We start from the raw sequence: 18,038 nt of genomic DNA on the forward strand, positions 1-18,038 counted from the left end.
TTAAACTGAGCTCTGTTCTTCAGAAAAATCCTCCAGGTCCTGCAGGTTCTTCGGTTTGAGGATTTTTTGCATATTTGAACCCTTTCCAGCAGTGACTGTATGATTTTGAGATCCATCTTTTCACACTGAGGACAATTGAGGGACTCAAACACAACTATTATAAAAGGTTCAAACATTCACTGATGCTCCAGAAGGAAACACGATGCATTAAGAGCCGGGGGTGAAAACTTTTTGAATTTAAAGATCAAGGTAAATTGTACTTAATTTGTCTTCCGGGAAACATGCAAGTATTTTCTGTTGCTTCCGAAGGGAAGTACTAAATGAAAAAAAAAATATCTCAACAAAATAAGAAAAATTTGGACTTCTTCATCCTGTTCAAAAGTTTTCACCCACTGGCTCTTAATGCATCGTGTTTCCTTCTGGAGCATCAGTGAATGTTGTCTATTCAGAATCGTGATCTCCATTAAAAAAATAAAATAAAATTGTGATTCTCAATTTATCCAAAATCATGCAGCACTAACAGTCAGCTACTTAAAAAGTATATATAAAACTAGCAACGTTTAGATGTCATTATACAACATTTTTAAGCACAGAATAATATTCCCAAATACTTTAATAAACTATTAAAAATATTTTTGTTAATTTAAATAAAGAGATATACATATATGTTGCCTTGAGTTGGGAAACTTACCAAAATAAGTTTAAAGTACTTGAATTACTAAAACTAAAAAAAACAAAAACAAACTGAAAATAAAAAATTAAAGCTAAAAATATAAAAAATATAAAAAAATAATAAAAATTCAACTAAAAAACAAAATAAAATTAAAACTGAAAATATATAAGCCAATTCAAAATACTAATAAATGCTATAATTGCATATAAATAATACTAAAATAACATTGTCTGCTCAGCATGTTTTTCTCTGTCCAAATATCGAATATGCATCATTCAGCAGGGATAAGCATTGTGGTCATTCTGACTGCTGACAAAGCAATAGGTACCAGCCAAATTTCATTATAACTGATCACAAAATTAAGGACCAGGTGTAAAGCTGTAAAGATCGGTAGAAAAAAATACCCCTCAGCTTATCAAATGTGTGGAGTAATGAGGGAGTCAGATTCCAGCGGCAGACTTGCCCTCAGATGCACCGCAGATCTTATCTGAGATTCAATCCATGACATCACTGCAGCCCGCGAGCACACTCAGCGTTTCTAATGGATCAAGTGTCATATAACACGCCACATCAACCATCAAGGGAGTTAGTGGAGAAAAGAGAACAGTGACATGAAAAAAGAGAAAGAATGAGAGTGAGAGAGATGATTGTGACACTCAATTGGCAGGACTGCTTAACTTTATTCACACAAAGTGATGAAAAGCCTGGAGTAATATGAAAATACAAAGCAGGACATGTTCCAAACAGGCCAAAGCGAGGAAGAATTTAAGAGCTGTTCTTGCAGGCAATGAAAAGTTTGGTATTTTAGTTGCACAATAACATAAAATTCAATTGATGTATCATATATCGTCTAGTTTACAAAAGCTATGAAACTGATTCAGACTTTATAGAGTCTGAACTATACACATATATATTTACAAGTACACAACTGTTCAAAAGTTAGGTCAGTGACATTTTTTTAAAGTAATCAATACTTTTATTCAGGAATAATGGATTAAACTGATCAAAAGTGACAGTAAGACATTTATGATGTGACAAAAGATTTCCATTTAAAATGAATGCTGTTCTTTTGAACTTTCTATTCAATAAAGAATCCTGAAGAAAGAAAATAAAAATCACTTTTCACAAAAACGAAGCAGCGCAACTGTTTTCAACACTAATAATAAGCAGCAAATTAGCATATCAGAATGATTTCTGAAGGATCATGTGACACTGAAGACTGGAGTAATGATGCTGAAAATTCAGCTTGAATCACAGGAATAAATGACATTTTACAATATATTACAATAGAAAACAGTATTTAAATTGTAATCATATTTCACAATATTACAGTTAACAGTATTTTTTGATCAAATAAATGCAGCCTTGGTGAGACTAAGATATTTTTCAAAAACCACAACTTTTGAATGGTGTATACACACACACACACACACACACATACATACATATTCAATGTATAATTCGATTTATTAGATTTAATATTTAAAAAAAATAACTGTACACTGTTGCCATCATTTAAAATTACTCCTAGCGTAATAAAAACAGTGTCATATTCATGACAGGCAGCAACAGGGCTGCTGTTATAACCAGAATAGCAGAATTGACCAGGTGGTCGCGTCTCGAATGTCTTCACCCTAACACATGCTCACCCCTTTACAAACACAGCCATGGAAAGAGATATTTGAGTCAGAAAATCTAATATTTCACACACTTCGATCTGCGCTTTGATAACAGATGCTGTGGATTTTTTTTTAAGCTGTGTGGCACAGGGGGCGAGAACTTAATCTAAACCGACTCCCCTTTGAGCTGACGTCTGCAACAACTAAAAATAGGCAGCCGTCTAAACAGGAGCGCAGCGGTCTAAAGAGCAAAAAATAAAACAGACAAATATCAAATGAACAGGGAGACAGCATGGTCAAACAACAAATAGCAGGACCTGTTAAACCTATTGCTCCAACGATATCTGTTATTAAATGGCCAATATATATATATATATTATATATATATATATTATATATTATACACACACACACACACACACACACTCTAAAAAATGCTGGGAGTCTCTAAAAAATACTTAAAAACAACCCAAAATGGACAAACCCAGCAATTGAGTTGTTTTAACACAGAGGTTGGGTTAAATGTTTGCCAAATGTCAATGTCAAATCTGCTATAATTTTATTTAAATCAATTGTTGTTTAAAAATTACTGTATTGCTTGCTTAAAATGAACCCAAGGTATGTTGGAAATTAACATTTATCCATAAGTTTAAAGTTGCAGTCCGTAAGTTTTGCCTCTTTGTCGCCATCTCTGTTTGAAACCTGCAATTGCAGTTATTTGCGGAATTATCATCTGTACGTGGTTTGTGGATCGGCACGGCTCCTCAGCGTGGATGAATCTAATGTTTGCTGTCAGTCACCGCACCGGTGGATACTGTACTTAGGAATCACCGATTGTAGTCTTGGAAGTACGACCAAAATAATTTTCACCGGAAAATGTCATCTGAAGGAGTAACATGTCTGCCACTTTTGTTCTATCCAACTGAGAAAAAAAGCATTACAATAAATCGTGCTGCCAATGGTGATTAAATCTAACGCTCGCTTAGCTCGGATCATGTCAAACTGTGCAAATTATTATTACGGCTATACTTTGTTCTCAAATTGTTAATGTTAACAACATCAGCATTGCGTGACTATGTGTATTTAGTGTGTATTAGCATTACCTGTAGATTCCAAATTTTCTGGATTACAATCCGCCATCAAAATGATACATTTAATTATTCCAGCTTCTGTGAGAAAAGTCTATAAATGATCCGTCACCTGCAGCATCCTCACATGACATAGCCTACTAGCTGGGACTTCTTCTTCACGTAAACAGACGTGACGTAAAGACGCAAAGATGAACGGCGCTATGTTCAAATTTCCCACGGAAACCCACCAGTACCACTCGAATTACAAAACATTATTACAAGCTTACCGTTGTGAATCGGGCTAATGTAAGGAGATAGTTTTGAACACTGGCTGATTATGTACTTGCTCAAAAATTGATTTTGGATAATTTTTAACCCAAAAAAGTTATGGACTGCAGCTTTAATAAATGAACATTTATTAATATGTTTAATGAATAATAATTAAACAATAAACATTTATTAAATTGCTTATTAATAAATGTTCACCTGTTGATTATTATTGTTGCCTCTAGTAATAATGTGTCTGACTTTTAATTTCCAACCTATTTTGGGTTCATTTTAAGCCAGCCATATAGTCATTTTTAAACAATAGTTGGGTTAAATAAAACTTCCCAGCACATTGGGCAAACATTTAACTCAACTGCTAGGTTTGTCCATTTTCAAGCCAACTTGGGTTGTTTTTATCCTAGCATTTTTAGAGTGTATAAAATTACTTAGAATTAATAATAATTATTTATTAATTATAAATATAATTATTTAAACCATTACAGTTTTGTTTTTTTTTTAAACTCAAAATTCTAAAAATACATTCAAATACAATCCGGTAATGTGTACTATTCATTTAGAAAACCACAATTTCTGTGAATCTGTCAATCGGTCACAATTATAATCCCTGGCCGGTATCATCAATCTATCACTAGTTAAAACAGAACTCGGAGAGAGACGTCACCGCACAGAAGTCCATGTCCCAATTTCTCTTCTCACTGTACACAACAACAGATCTTTGGGCAAGAGCTTCAGTACATTATCTTTAATTAATCAAGTTCTTGGAAATGAGCCTGCCCTACTGATTCGATGTCAGTACAACTTGTCGCTTTCAACAGGAAGCTGTAAGATAACGCAGTTCTTGATCACTGATCTCTGAATCACTTGTCACATTATACAAGTCATAGTGATGTTAAGCTGCTATTTGTTTTTGTTTTTTTTAAAAAAACATTAATTAGCATGTGTTAATGGTGTATACTGTAGTTATGGCCACTGAAACTGTCTGAATTTGAATGTTTAATATAATGAACAGTCATGATTCTTCAACACAGTCATACTAATGTAATATATATCATGTACCCTCATCAGTGACACTGAACGACTGTTTATTCAGACAGTTTGTGGTTTACACTATAAGCAGAAGATGGTCAGACTGGATTTCAGTTACTTGAAAACTGGAGCAAAGATCCACAACACACTTACACTTCCTCTTTAAGTTCCAAGCTGTTTTACAGACAAATGTTTACTACACTACTGAGCTAGCCTTGTTCTGTAAAATGCATGTTTGTTATATGATAAATCTTTTAAAGTAATTTTCAGCCATACACTACCATTTAAAAGACTACCATTGCTTTTGAAACAAGTCTCTTATGCTCATTAAGGCTGCATTTTTTTTAAATCAAAAATATAGTTAAAAACAATAATATTTTGAAATATAATACATTGTAAAATGTAATTTATTCCTGTGATCAAAGCTAAACTCAGTCTTTAGTGTCACATGATCCTTCAGAAATCATTCTAATCTGCTGATTTGATGCTCAAGAAACATTTCTGATTATTATGAATACAATGTTGAAAACAGTTTTGCCGCTTCATATTTCATTTTCATTATTTTTTGATGATTATAAAGCTCTTTTGTAACATTGTTATTTGTCTCTTTTGATCAATTGAATGCATCCTTGAATAAAAGTAATGTCTTGCTTAAAAACAAACCTCACTGAACACAAAAGGCTTGTGTACATATTTAAATGACACGAGGAAATGTTTGGATGTGTACAATAAGACATTACCATAATGTTTATGACATGCAGCATGAAAATACCACGGAAGTACCATTTAAATACCTTGGTACATAAATATAGTAATTATTCAGCTAAACTAAAATGCTGGTGATAGCCTTTTCCTTCATACACTTTGCATTTACAAATACAAAAAAAAAATCATCTGAAATAAACAACAACAGGGGAAAAAAAAGATGCATACAAAACAGCAATGAACAAATGAACACCAAACGGGCCTTAAAGTATATCTGTCAATGACGCTGACTGGAGTGAATGCAGACGTTAAAGTTCAGAAACGACAGTGGGTGCTACGTGACGAGTGTGTGTGGGAGATATAAATACAGTCTTCTGAACATGATCTGCTAGTGGAGAAGTTCCCTGATCAATACTTGTGTAATGTCAGACGCACCAGACAGCTGCGGGAAGCAGAGACGCCCTCATTTACCCCCTGCTGCACTACTGCAACTCTACAGACAGAACTCTCATGTACAAATATGTGGCTCTGACATAACAGGACACATGAGCATGTAATGAGAAACACCTGGAACTGTCAAATAATTGCCACTTGATGGTCAACCGGTATTTCATTGCATTGCGTTCATTTAATACCCTATTGATTACAAACAAGCAAGCAAATACATATATGAAACGTCATCAGTTTCACTTTCACAAGCATATGCGCATAAACAAGACAGCGGCACATATTATTACAAGCAGTTGAATTGTCATGGCCAGCCCAATCTCCAGACCTGAACCCTTCTGAAAACCTATGGAATATGATCAAGAGGAAGGTGGATGGCCACAAGCATCAAACAAAGCCAAGCTGCCTGAAATTGTGTGGCAGGAGAGGCATAAAGTCACCCAAAAGCAATGTGACAGACTGGTAGAGAGCATGCCAAGACACATGAAAGCTGTGATTCATGGAAATAAGGATTATTCCTCCAAATATTGATTTCCTAAACATTAGTGTTGTGTTGTTTAAACATGAACATGACCTGGTTGTCTTCGCATTATATACACACACCGATCAGGCATAACATTATGAGCACTGACAGGTGAAGTAAATAACACTGATTATCTCTTCATCACGGCACCTGTTAGTGGGTGGGATATATTAGGCAGCAGGTGAACATTTTGTCCTCAAAGTTGATGTGTTAGAAGCAGGAAAAATGGGCAAGCGTAAGGATTTGAGCGAGTTTGACAAGGGCCAAATTGTGATGGCTAGACGACTGGGTCAGAGCATCTCCAAAACTGCAGCTCTTGTGGGGTGTTCCCGGTCTGCAGTGGTCAGTATCTATCAAAAGTGGTCCAAGGAAGGTACAGTGGTGAACCGGCGACAGGGTCATGGGCGGCCAAGGCTCACTGATGCATGTGGGGAGCGAAGGCTGGCCTGTGTGGTCCGATCCAACAGACGAGCTACTGTAGCTCAAATCGCCCAAGAAGTTAATGCTGGTTCTGATAGAAAGGTGTCAGAATACACAGTGCATCACAGTTTGTTGCGTATGGGGCTGCATAGCTGCAGACCAGTCAGGGTGCCCATGCTGACCCCTGTCCACCACCGAAAGCACCAACAGTGGGTATGTGAGCATCAGAACTGGACCACGGAGCAATGGAAGAAGGTGGCCTGGTCTGATGAATCACATTTTCCTTTATAATCACGTAGAGGACCGGGTGCATGGAACACATGGCACCAGGATGCACTATGGGAAGAAGGCAAGCCGGCGGAGGCAGTGTGATGCTTTGGGCAATGTTCTGCTGGGAAACCTTGGGTCCTGCCATCCATGTGGATGTTACTTTGACTCGTACCACCTACCTAAGCATTGTTGCAGACCATGTACACCCTTTTATGGAAACAGTATTCCCTGGTGGCTGTGGCCTCTTTCAGCAGGATAATGCGCCCTGACACAAATCAAAAATGGTTCAGGAATGGTTTGAGGAGCACAACAACGAGTTTGAGGTGTTGACTTGGCCTCCAAATTCCCCAGATCTCAATCCAATCGAGCATCTGTGGGATGTGCTGAACAAACAAGTCCGATCCATGGAGGCTCCACCTCGCAACTTGCAGGACTTAAAGGATCTGCTGCTAACATCTTGGTGTCAGATACCACAGCACACCTTCAGGGGTCTAGTGGAGTCCATGCCTCGACGGGTCAGGGCTGTTTTGGCAGCAAAAGGGGGACCAACACAATATTAGGAAGGTGGTCATAATATTATGCCTGATCGATATACACACAGCTGCTTGTTCCAGTTATGTAAAAAGTACACTGACTGATCATTCTGAACAGTATCTTTGTCTGTGTTTCACAGAAGAACGGATTTGGACCTACATGAGGGTGAGTAAACTTTTCATTTTTAGGTGTACTATTTTGAACCTTTCCAGAAGAAACAAAAATTTATGACATCTGCTCACAACAAGGTTATTCACGTTTGCCCTAGTCAAATAAACCTGCACTGATGAGTAGAGTATAAGGCCAACAGCTGAGTACTACACCGGTTCCTGGGCTGAGGAATGCTCTGGCTCTCAGCCATCAGGAATAAGATGTTGGATTCCTTCTCACTTACTCCAAGTTTCGTCCTGATCAATTACACACATCTCACATTGTCTGCAATGCAAGTGCGTGAATTGCATAGTAGGCAGTACAAAAGACACTGCATCTGGGAAAACAATGGCTTTTTCAACAACAAAAAGCTGCTTTGATACTGAAATGACATAAAACTTGTAAAAAATAAATAAATAAATTAAAAAAAATTACAATGGAACTGCTGAATAGACCAACCAGACATATGCGGTTTATAATATTTTTTGAAAACACTTCCATTCAAAGAAGCATGTGGCATTTACATCATCTATTAAAGGGATAGTTCACCCAAAAATGACAATTCTGTCATCATTTACTCACCCTCAAGTTGTTCCACATCTGTATAAATTTCTTTGTTCTGCTCAACACAAAAGAAGATATTTTGAAGAAAGTTTGTAACCAGGCCGCTTTGGGGCACCATTGACTTCCATAGTAGGAAAAAAAAAATACTATGGAAGTCAATGGTGCTCCAAAACTGTTCAGTTTCCCACAATCTTCTTCAAAATATCTTCTTTTGTGTTCAACAGAACAAAGAAATTTATACAGGTTCGGAACAACCTAAGGGTGAGTAAATGATGACAGAATTTTCATCTTTGGGTGAACTATCCCTTTAATATTACAAAGTTTACATATAACAAAGACTAATAGCCTATTTCTGAAAACATAAAACAATATCAGAAATACAACGCTGTATGTGAAAGCTCATTAATACGAAATCGCATAGCATTGTTTGTAAAGTAATTTGTCATTGTTAATTAAAAAAAAAGCCTATATTAACTTTATCCCCAAATATCTGAAAAACAATACAATACCCTCTTTAATAAATAACTTAGCCTAAGTTAAAACAGTGCATTTATAGCCTATGCAAAAAAATATTGCAAAGCAAAATGTCATTGTTATTATTGCTTCAAAGCTATTAACAAACAACATGAACATTATAAATGACAGAAATGAGCTGCGGTGTCTCAGGAGGATTTTGAGGGTCGTGCGCGCACACGCCTAATCATACGCGCACCTTGCAACATGTAAGCGCCGCGGTGACGCGCACAGGGCTGTAACCTTTCACCTTTACTAACCCGTCTTAATGAATGACGTGCACAGACTGTTCCTAATCAATACTCCATCGACCCATCCATACCATCAATCAAATCAAAATTTGGTTCGCCTACCTTATATCTTTGTAGGCTACTGTATGATCCCGGATCAATGAGAAGAAACAATCACGTTCTTCCTCCAGTCATCCATTAAACGTGCTGAACTGCGCATATAATCCAAAACAGTGCGTATGGTTATTATTCCAGAGCGTCAAGACGATGTTATACGTTTAAAAATGTAAATACATTTGCGACAGATGTACACAAACATGGCAGAGATACACAAATATCATACTGCCAAAACAAGCGAAACATTCATGGGCAGGAAGTGTCAGGTAGGTTCCTTTGATCTAATGGACAGGTCAACCGCCCAATCACACGCCTTGTACGAATAAACAACCCCGCCCCCTGCGAAGCGCTAGCCAATCGCGTTGAAGCACCGGGTCTATGTGAATTTGAAGTGGACGCGCAGGTGCATCTGAACAGTAGGGATGTCTTCCTCTGCCTCCCGATGTCCTGTAATTTAACACTCAAACATTTAATCAACCTTATTATAATCTTAACTAAATTTCATACTTAAAAATCAAACATTTTCTAATAAAGAGTAGATTTTTATGATGCTTTTTAAGTGAAGTTTACAGGCAGTACATTAACACCAGGAACTCTTTAAAGATAAAAGCAAAAGATTTTCTGTATTTGTGAAGTATTTATGTGATTTATTCTTTCCTATGTACTTTTTCATGATAATATAATATTTCATAAAATATTAATCAATAATATAATAAATATAATATTTTATAATACTACATACGATAAAAAAAATTATATTAAAATGTATGTTTATATATATTATATATATATATATATATAATATATATATATATATATATATATATATATAGAATTAAAAAGCATTGCAACCATGTTTATACACACACACACTCACACACACATATATATAATTATATATATATATATATATATTAAACACAAGGAATCTAGTTAAATGTAGTTAAATGTAAATGTATAAGCTGAGACTGCCATCTACTGTCCGAAACATGGAATTAAAAAGCATTGCAACTCGAATACAAAATGAATAATAATTGTGGACACAATTGTTCTTTGTGCAACAAAACAGGATTTCCAGTACAAATAAAACATTTATTGCTAAACACATTTTTGTACAAATCTCACAAAGTTTCACAAAGTTCTTCTATAAGAAGAAAACACAACAGAAGCGTAAGTGGAAATGATGCCGTCCTGAAGGAAACGTTTTCTGATAAACAGATTATTATGACAGTCCTGTTGAGGTAGTGATCCGTCCAACATCATAAAGCTTTGCCTATACTGATTAAGAAAATTTGGTCACTAGAGAATATATATTTTTATATAACCGTCTCCAATTAATAACCCAAAAAGTTTCTGTAACAAATCAACATATAATCATATGCTTTTTTTTTAACCAGAGTACATAAGCTATATCAAAAGATTGGTTGAATTTATTTTTCATATTACTCCAAGAATTGATATATTCTTAATGTTACTGATAATTTGACTTCTATATGTTTTCATCTGCGAGGCAAAATCCTTCACATGTTGTTTCTGCCTATATGATTGTCACTTGTTTGTTCTGTTTGATATAGAAATTTGCACATTCATAATAAAAAAAAATATATATAATTCAAACACTATTTACATACTACAAATAAACAAAATCAAATGACGATTGCCAAAAAGACACGTTTGAGTGTTATACTAGCTTATAACACTTTCAGGTATAATTCAATACTCTAAGAAAAGCCCTATTTATTAGATCTAAAACTATAATAAAATGAGCTTACATTTTGTTCTAATCCATGCTCCTTTGTGTCTTCTTAACACATCTTAAAAACTACTGAATACCACAGCATCTGAGGTATTGATGTAACAGTTCAAGCACAAAAAGACTGTAATACCAAACTACTGAAAGCCAGACATCCAGCCATCCATTCATGGCACATTCTGTACATTAGATTATTAAAATAATACAAGTAAACACCCAACTGCTTATGTACAAGTGTTTTACAGCCCTTTCAAAAGTTGTTTGCTTTTTGTGCTCTTTTGCTTTTGATGTTTGCATGAAATGTCTTATAAAGATGTGTTCTCAGTTTCACTTCAATGGTATTTGATATTTACAAGTGGCTGTGCTTCCATATTTCTCTCTTAAATCCACTTCAATTCAGTATACAGATGAATGATATAAAACCCATCAAGATCATGTCCTGGTCATATTTCTCCCAATAAAGAAATAAATAATTAACAACAAAACAATAAAAAGTTATATTTTGCATAAAGAATAGTAAACTCTATTTCACTACCATTGAAAAATATGAACATAGTGAGAATTCCCATTTAGAATACTGAGAATCCCGAACATCTAAATGAACTGGATGGGAAAATGTGCATAATACTGTAAGGCTTAAGTTTTTTTTTTTTTTTTAGCAAAAGATAATTATTTTATGCAAAATATAACTTCTCTTTTTTTTATGAAATATGACCTGGGCATGTTTTTTAATATTTTATAATATTTTACACTTATGGCACATTATAAAAACATTTGACAAAATGAACATCACATACAAGAATACTGTTCGCAGAAGGAGATGAAAATGTCAATGCCATTTATGCAGCATTATGTATGATTTTATTTGACTTTTTCCTTTTCCAAAATCCTCCTAATAAATCTGTTGACTTTTGGAGCATAAAGTGGATTAGAACGGATTAGCAGCTGAAACAACCGCTGTTCTCTGTGAAATCCTATTTGAAGCGCTCTAGCAACGAAATTACAGAGATCAGCAACAGAGTTAATGCCAAACGCTGAATCCAGCTCGACCAAAGCTAATGAAATCCAGCATAATGCTGCACTGGAGAATATTTCTATTTACATTAGATAAACCTTGTTAAAATTTTGTATAAGTCCAAAGCGCTTGGTGAGGCGTATAACCTGAATATTACGACAGCATTCAAGGCTCTTGTGTCTGTGGGGTAGAATATGGTCATATTTATTCCTTCTGATATAATAATCACTCCATTCTGAGATATTAGAATGACATTTAAGTCAACATGAAATTACATTTTACTTTAATAATGTCTATTAAGAAAGTAAAAAGCGTCAATTCTGATTTCATGGTGACTTTACATCATTCCATGAGGCTTTGTAAGATACACCGGCAGTCAAAAGTTAGGAATAATTACGATCTTTTTAAAAGAAGTCTCATATGCTTACCAAGGCTGAATTCATTTGATCAAAAATACAGTAAAAATGTGAAATACTGTATTATTACAATTTTAAATAATTGTTTTATATATTTTAAAATGTCATTTATTCCTGTGATCAAAACTGGATTTTCAGCATCATTACTCCAGTTTTCAGTGTCACATGATCCTTCAGAAATCATTCTAATATGCTGATTTGATGCTCAATTATTATTAATTATTGGTGCTCAATTATTAATTAGGGTTCTTGTTAAAGAACTGCTGTTTTGCTGTTTAATACTGTTTAATACTTTTTATTTAAAGGGGTGGTTGATTATGATTTCACTTTTTTAACTTTAGTTAGTGTGTAATGTTGCTGTTTGAGCATAAACAACATCTGCAAAGTTACGACGCTCAAAGTTCAATGCAAAGGGAGATATTTTCTTTTACGGACTTACGCTTTTTTAAGGACTACAACAAACAGCTGGTAGGGACTACAACAAGCTTCTTCCACTAACCCTAAAATTTACATAAACTCTGCCCCCGAGAACACACAACAAAGGAGGTGAGGCCATGTTGGGCTGCTTTAGAGAAGAGGAAGAGTTGTTGTAGTAGAGTGTTGTTTCCATGCCGTCATTTTACGCCGGACTGCTTCACAAACGAGGGTCAATTCAACTCTGGATTTGCACAAAAGATTAACATGACGGCACATGCTAGTCGATGAGTTGAATCAACTCCACAGAAACTACATAAATTTATCCACTAACCATTCAGAAACGTCCAGTTTCATTCTAAAAGTTGTAACTTCTTCCTGAGTCTCTCCATCAGTGTCGACTCCGGTTTGAACAATGTAAGGCTGAACACCGTTACTGACAATCCTCATTTTGGCTGCGTGAGATTCTCCAGCTTTGTTGTTGTTGAGAAACCGAAGTGTGAGCTGTTAAAGCTCCGCCCTCTTCTGGAAAGGGGGCCGGGAGCAGCAGCTCATTTGCATTTAAAGGAACACACACAAAAATGGCGCGTTTCTGCTCACACCCAAATAGGGACAAATTTGACAAGCTATAATAAATGATCTGTGAAATATTTTGAGCTGAAACTTCACAGACACATTCTGGGGACACCAGAGACTTATATTACATCTTGTAAAAGGGGCATTATAGGTCTCCTTTACTTGATACAACTTTTGAATAGTAGTGCATCACGGTTTCCACAAAAATATGAAGCAGCACAACTGTTTTCAACACTGCTAATAATCAGAAATGTTTCTTGAGCAGCAAATCAGCAAATTAGAATGATTTCTGAAGGATCATGTGACACTGAGGACTGGAGTAATGATGCTGAAAAATCAGCTTTGATCACAGGAATAAATGACATTTCACAGTTCTTTAAAATTGTAAAAATATTTCAGAATATTGCTGTTTTTACTGATCAACAGCCTTGGTGAGCAGAAGAAACTTCTTTTAAAAACATTAAAAAAATGTATTTATTACAAACCTTTGACCAGCAGTGTACACCTGAACAAATGAACAGAACAGGCCTCTGTTCAAAATTGAGGTTCTTGTTTAAAATAAAAGCCAAAAAAAAAAAAAAAAAATACTCAATTTGGCATTCTGGTAAAGGATGCTTCCATGCTGAGGTTTCTGAAATGTTCCACTAGCAGATCTGGGAGGCCCGTCGGGTCTGGTGGGCTCTTGCACAAGTGGAGGTATGGCGGTTGAAGCTGTCTCTCCACATGAAGCGTTTCGAGCACAGGCTGCACTCGTAGGGTTTAATGCCCGTGTGGATCTTCATGTGGCCCACTAAGTGATGCTTCATTTTGAAGCTTTTGCCGCAAACGGCGCAACCGAACGGCCTCAGACCCAGGTGCATGCTCATGTGGCGGTCCCTCTGGCTTTTGTGTGTAAAACTTTTGCCACACTGGCATGGATAGAGCTTATAAACCACCGAGGCGAACCCTGAGTGAGAGGTTTCCTCCTTCAGGCCACTGTCAACAGGTGCCCCATCTTGAGAAACATCTGCACTTCCTTCTAGTTGCAGTTTCTCCTTGGACGGTGGGCCAGAGAGCTCGTCTCCGGCTTGTGAAAAGCCCTCCATGGAGGACCCGTAGAAGTCCGAGGGCTCTTCGTAAGAGCAATCTCCATCCAAACACTCCACCAACTTCTCATCAAAACAATCCTCAGCTATGTTTGGATTGTGGCAGTTTTCATCCGAATCGTTCACGGTGTGTTCACTGCCAAACACGCTGCCACAGGCTTCTCGATTCTGCCTCTCTGCCTTTATATGCACCTTCTTTCTGTGTCCCATTATGCTCGGCGGCACATAGGCAGGTCTAGAGCACTGGTTTTCCATTGCATCCGACCCATTCTCGCTGCTCAGATCATCTGGAGACGAGCAGCCGCCGCTTTCCAGCGTTCCCAGAGCGGGAATCGAAAGGCCGTCATCAACTAGATCTTCCACTTGACCTGCAGTCTGGCCGGTGTCCTCATTGTCGGTGGTGTAACTGTCACCTCTCGGAGACGATCCGTGGTCGAAATGCCCGCCGCAGCTGTTTTTCTTCTTCCCCACTTCTAAAAGCTCTGTACATTTGTCCACCACGTGCCACATTTGCAGGAAGCTTGCGGCCGTGAGGAAGGCCACCACCTCTCCGGATGGCACGGACAGCGCTCCCGTGTAGCACGACAAGAGAAGCTGCTCGAAAACACACGGATGCATGACGTCCGGCAGCACCACGCGGGCGCTGTTCTTCAGCAGCACCTGATCGCAGAAGTACGGTGAGCTGGCGGCCAGCACCGCGCGGTGAGCACGGAACTGATGGCCGCCAAGGGACACCATGAGGTCACACAGCTGCCCTCTCTGCCGCTGCTGGTTCAGCTTCTTCAGGAGGGAGCAGGAAAAATCCGGGAACTCCACATGGAAGGAGTTTGTATCAGTCTCCATGGTTATGTAGAAGTTAAACGCTCTAAGAAAAAGGCAAAACAGGTTAGTGTTGCTCAAAATCATCTATACTCAATAGTTTGTTTGTTATAGAAGGGTCAAAAAGCAACGCTACTTGCAAATTACAAAATGCAAATAATCGTATAATTGTGCACAGTCAGGAAAGAAAATAAATAAGCTTCATTGTCCGACCAAACTCTGTATTTTGGTGCCAATAACTTGGTAATATAGCAAATATTAATATAATATTTTTCCCAGTGTTTGTTATCTATGTGCTAGGCAGGAAAAAATCACACATCTGCTGTTGTTTATGCATTTTATGTTATGTAAATGTTTTCATTCATGCAACCTACATCATTGTTAAACTTACTCAGTTCACAGTCATTTTAATCTTTTCCAGAGTTTGATTATAAGCACATTTTGTTACTTTTGTACAATAAACAGTTTTTGGTCACTACTTTATAACCAATATGAAATCAAGTCCTATAAAGTCTTGAAACAAAACCAAACAGAACTATGGAGCTATAAAACAATACTAAACCTATTTACATAATATACATTATTCATTTAATAAATGACAATAAATATGTCTAATCAAGTCAAATCAAATCAATCTAATCAAGTAATTCATAAAATTTACAATAATAATAATAATAATAATAATTTAAGTGTGACCAGATCTCTCACAAAAATGTACCATGGTTTCTACACAAATACCATAATAACAGCACTCACTATATATAGATTCTGAAATCTTTTTACACTAAATGAAGTCAGTCAATTGTACTTTATCGATTTTTTTTTTTTTTTTTTTTTTTTTTTTTTACAGTGGTAATAATAACTACATGTAGTAATGCTGTGGTATTTCGTCGGTAACTATGTAAATGAGCCCTATTAAGTATAAGATTACAAAAAACACAGTGAGAATTTCTGGTGGCAAAATCCTCCACATGGAAGGATAAAATAGAGAGGAAATAAAATATAAATGTTGGTATTCGAAGGAAAACTATTTAATTATCTTTTAAACTAGTGAACTATCAAAATTCACAGTTCAGTATATTAGAGATCAGGCTAACCTGCTATACTGCTAGCTAGTACATCAAGGGACATTATGGGTGTTGACAGGCGACAGAGACATCGTTGTTCATGAAAAAGACGCGTACATATTAGTACAGTTTTCTGCCTCACTCACGATGTAATAAAAATTCCCGTCTTACCGTTTTCTGCATCACTTTAGTCCGGTTTTCTGAAAGCTAGCCTGTCTCCTCTCTCTCTTCCGAGAGCCAGAGCGCTGCGTATCACATACGCCATCACGCACAGTCGCGTGGCGCAGGAAGAAATGTAAACAAACACGCCTACTTTCCGCTGGGTGCCAGATTGACATTTTTCCAGCGCAGGAATACGAAATAACGATATCAGAGACACAAAATAAAAAAAATGAAAAATAAAATAAAAATGTTTTAAACTGTTTACAAAGATACATTGCGGTCATGATAGCAGACATAATAGGCCTATTGGCAACTATTCAAATTTTATTTTATTTTAAAATAAGTTCTTAAATGGTGCAACAAGAAGAAAAGAAAGAAACATTCAATATCTTGGGCCATCGTTTGACTGAGTCCAATTAAAAAGGCATAAACTGATTTTAAATGTCTGGTATCTTTATAGCTCTGTTTGAAGCTAGTGTTTTCACTCCTGAGGTGCTTCAGTAGGATCTTCTTTTGAGATATCAACCACAGCAGGCAAATTATTCATCCAATTTAACATGCTCAGGCAGGTTGTTCGAGTTTTGCAGGCTGGTATGATCCTAATCAAAAAAAAAAAAAAAAATTCAAATTTAATGTTTTTTTTTTTTTTTTAATGTTCAGCAGGTGGCGCTATAGGATAAGCGTAGCAATCACTGATCTACGGTAGCAACAGACCACTTTGGCCCAAACATGATGTCTCACGAATCCGTATTTAAAATGTTAAAGGAGAACAGTTCCTTAAAATGCATCGTTGATCAAGGGTTTGATCAGTTTAATTAGTCTTAAAATGTAACATTAGTATGTAGAAGAAGCTTATTAACATGTTTTATAAATGCTGATCTCACTGACATAATGGACCCAGGGTTCTTTTTTCTTTTCACATTATTTTTTCAGATTATGATATATGTAATTGGTTGAATTTAGCTGAATACCCAAACCGTCTTGCTTTTCTGGTCAAGCAACCTTTAAAATAATAGGAAAATCTAATCCTACAAAATTTGACCAGTGTACAATTACAAATACCTTTTTGATAAAAATGATGCCAATTTTAAGATGATTTGAAATAGTTCCACTAAAAGACTGTAGTAGTTGTTCTGTAATGAAGCGAGTCTTTGTCGTGTTGAGCTGAATGCTTGACCAGTCATTCCTGCCGTCACAGGTGCAAAGATCAGAGGATCTAGAGCTCTTCCAGGTGGGCCAGATGCTCTGTGATGCACAAAAGGCATCTGTCCATCATTTCATCCACCTGTCCATCCATCGGTCTGTATAATATGGGAGTTTGAGGAGTGATTGCAACTGAAAATAACTAGAAATACCAGCAGGGGAAGTAGGCTACATAAACATGAATTCTCCATTAAACCGAATTGAGGTTTGAGATTCTTATAGGCCTGTAAGAATCTCTCTCTCTCTCTCTCTCTCTCTCTCTCTCTATATATATATATATATATATATATATATATTACATTATATTATATATAATAATAAGCCTATATTATATATATATATATATATATATATATATATATATATATATATATATATA

The 18,038-nt window shown here is 36.3% G+C and overlaps 2 protein-coding genes across 3 annotated transcripts in view; both read right to left on the reverse strand.

Moving 5' to 3' along the window:
- The window catches only part of LOC127512748 (ras-specific guanine nucleotide-releasing factor RalGPS1), a 148,567-nt gene extending 139,127 nt beyond the window's left edge, over nucleotides 1–9,440 (reverse strand). Inside the window, exon 1 of one of the 2 annotated variants that reach the window (XM_051893969.1) lies at nucleotides 9,156–9,440. The gene's annotated coding sequence lies outside the window, so the exon portion shown is untranslated. The remainder of the gene's footprint in view (nucleotides 1–9,155) is intronic. The other variant, XM_051893970.1, reaches the window with a different exon arrangement.
- A 780-nt stretch (nucleotides 9,441–10,220) lies between these two features.
- On the reverse strand, nucleotides 10,221–17,050 carry zbtb43 (zinc finger and BTB domain containing 43). Its single transcript, XM_051895083.1, has 2 exons — nucleotides 16,466–17,050; nucleotides 10,221–15,273 (listed from the first exon to the last, which is right to left on the reverse strand). The coding sequence occupies exon 2, from the start codon at nucleotides 15,249–15,251 to the stop codon at nucleotides 13,968–13,970; it is 1,284 nt and encodes a 427-aa protein (XP_051751043.1). The 5' UTR covers nucleotides 15,252–15,273; nucleotides 16,466–17,050; the 3' UTR covers nucleotides 10,221–13,967.
- Between the last annotated feature and the right edge of the window lie 988 nt (nucleotides 17,051–18,038).

The sequence above is a fragment of the Ctenopharyngodon idella genome, chromosome 5, assembly GCF_019924925.1.
Source record: "Ctenopharyngodon idella isolate HZGC_01 chromosome 5, HZGC01, whole genome shotgun sequence".
Taxonomy (NCBI): Eukaryota; Metazoa; Chordata; class Actinopteri; order Cypriniformes; family Xenocyprididae; genus Ctenopharyngodon; species Ctenopharyngodon idella.

Excerpts from the sequence above, each read along its gene's own strand:
- zbtb43 (XM_051895083.1), bottom strand. The coding sequence starts at position 15,251 with ATGGAGACTGATACAAACTCCTTCCATGTGGAGTTCCCGGATTTTTCC.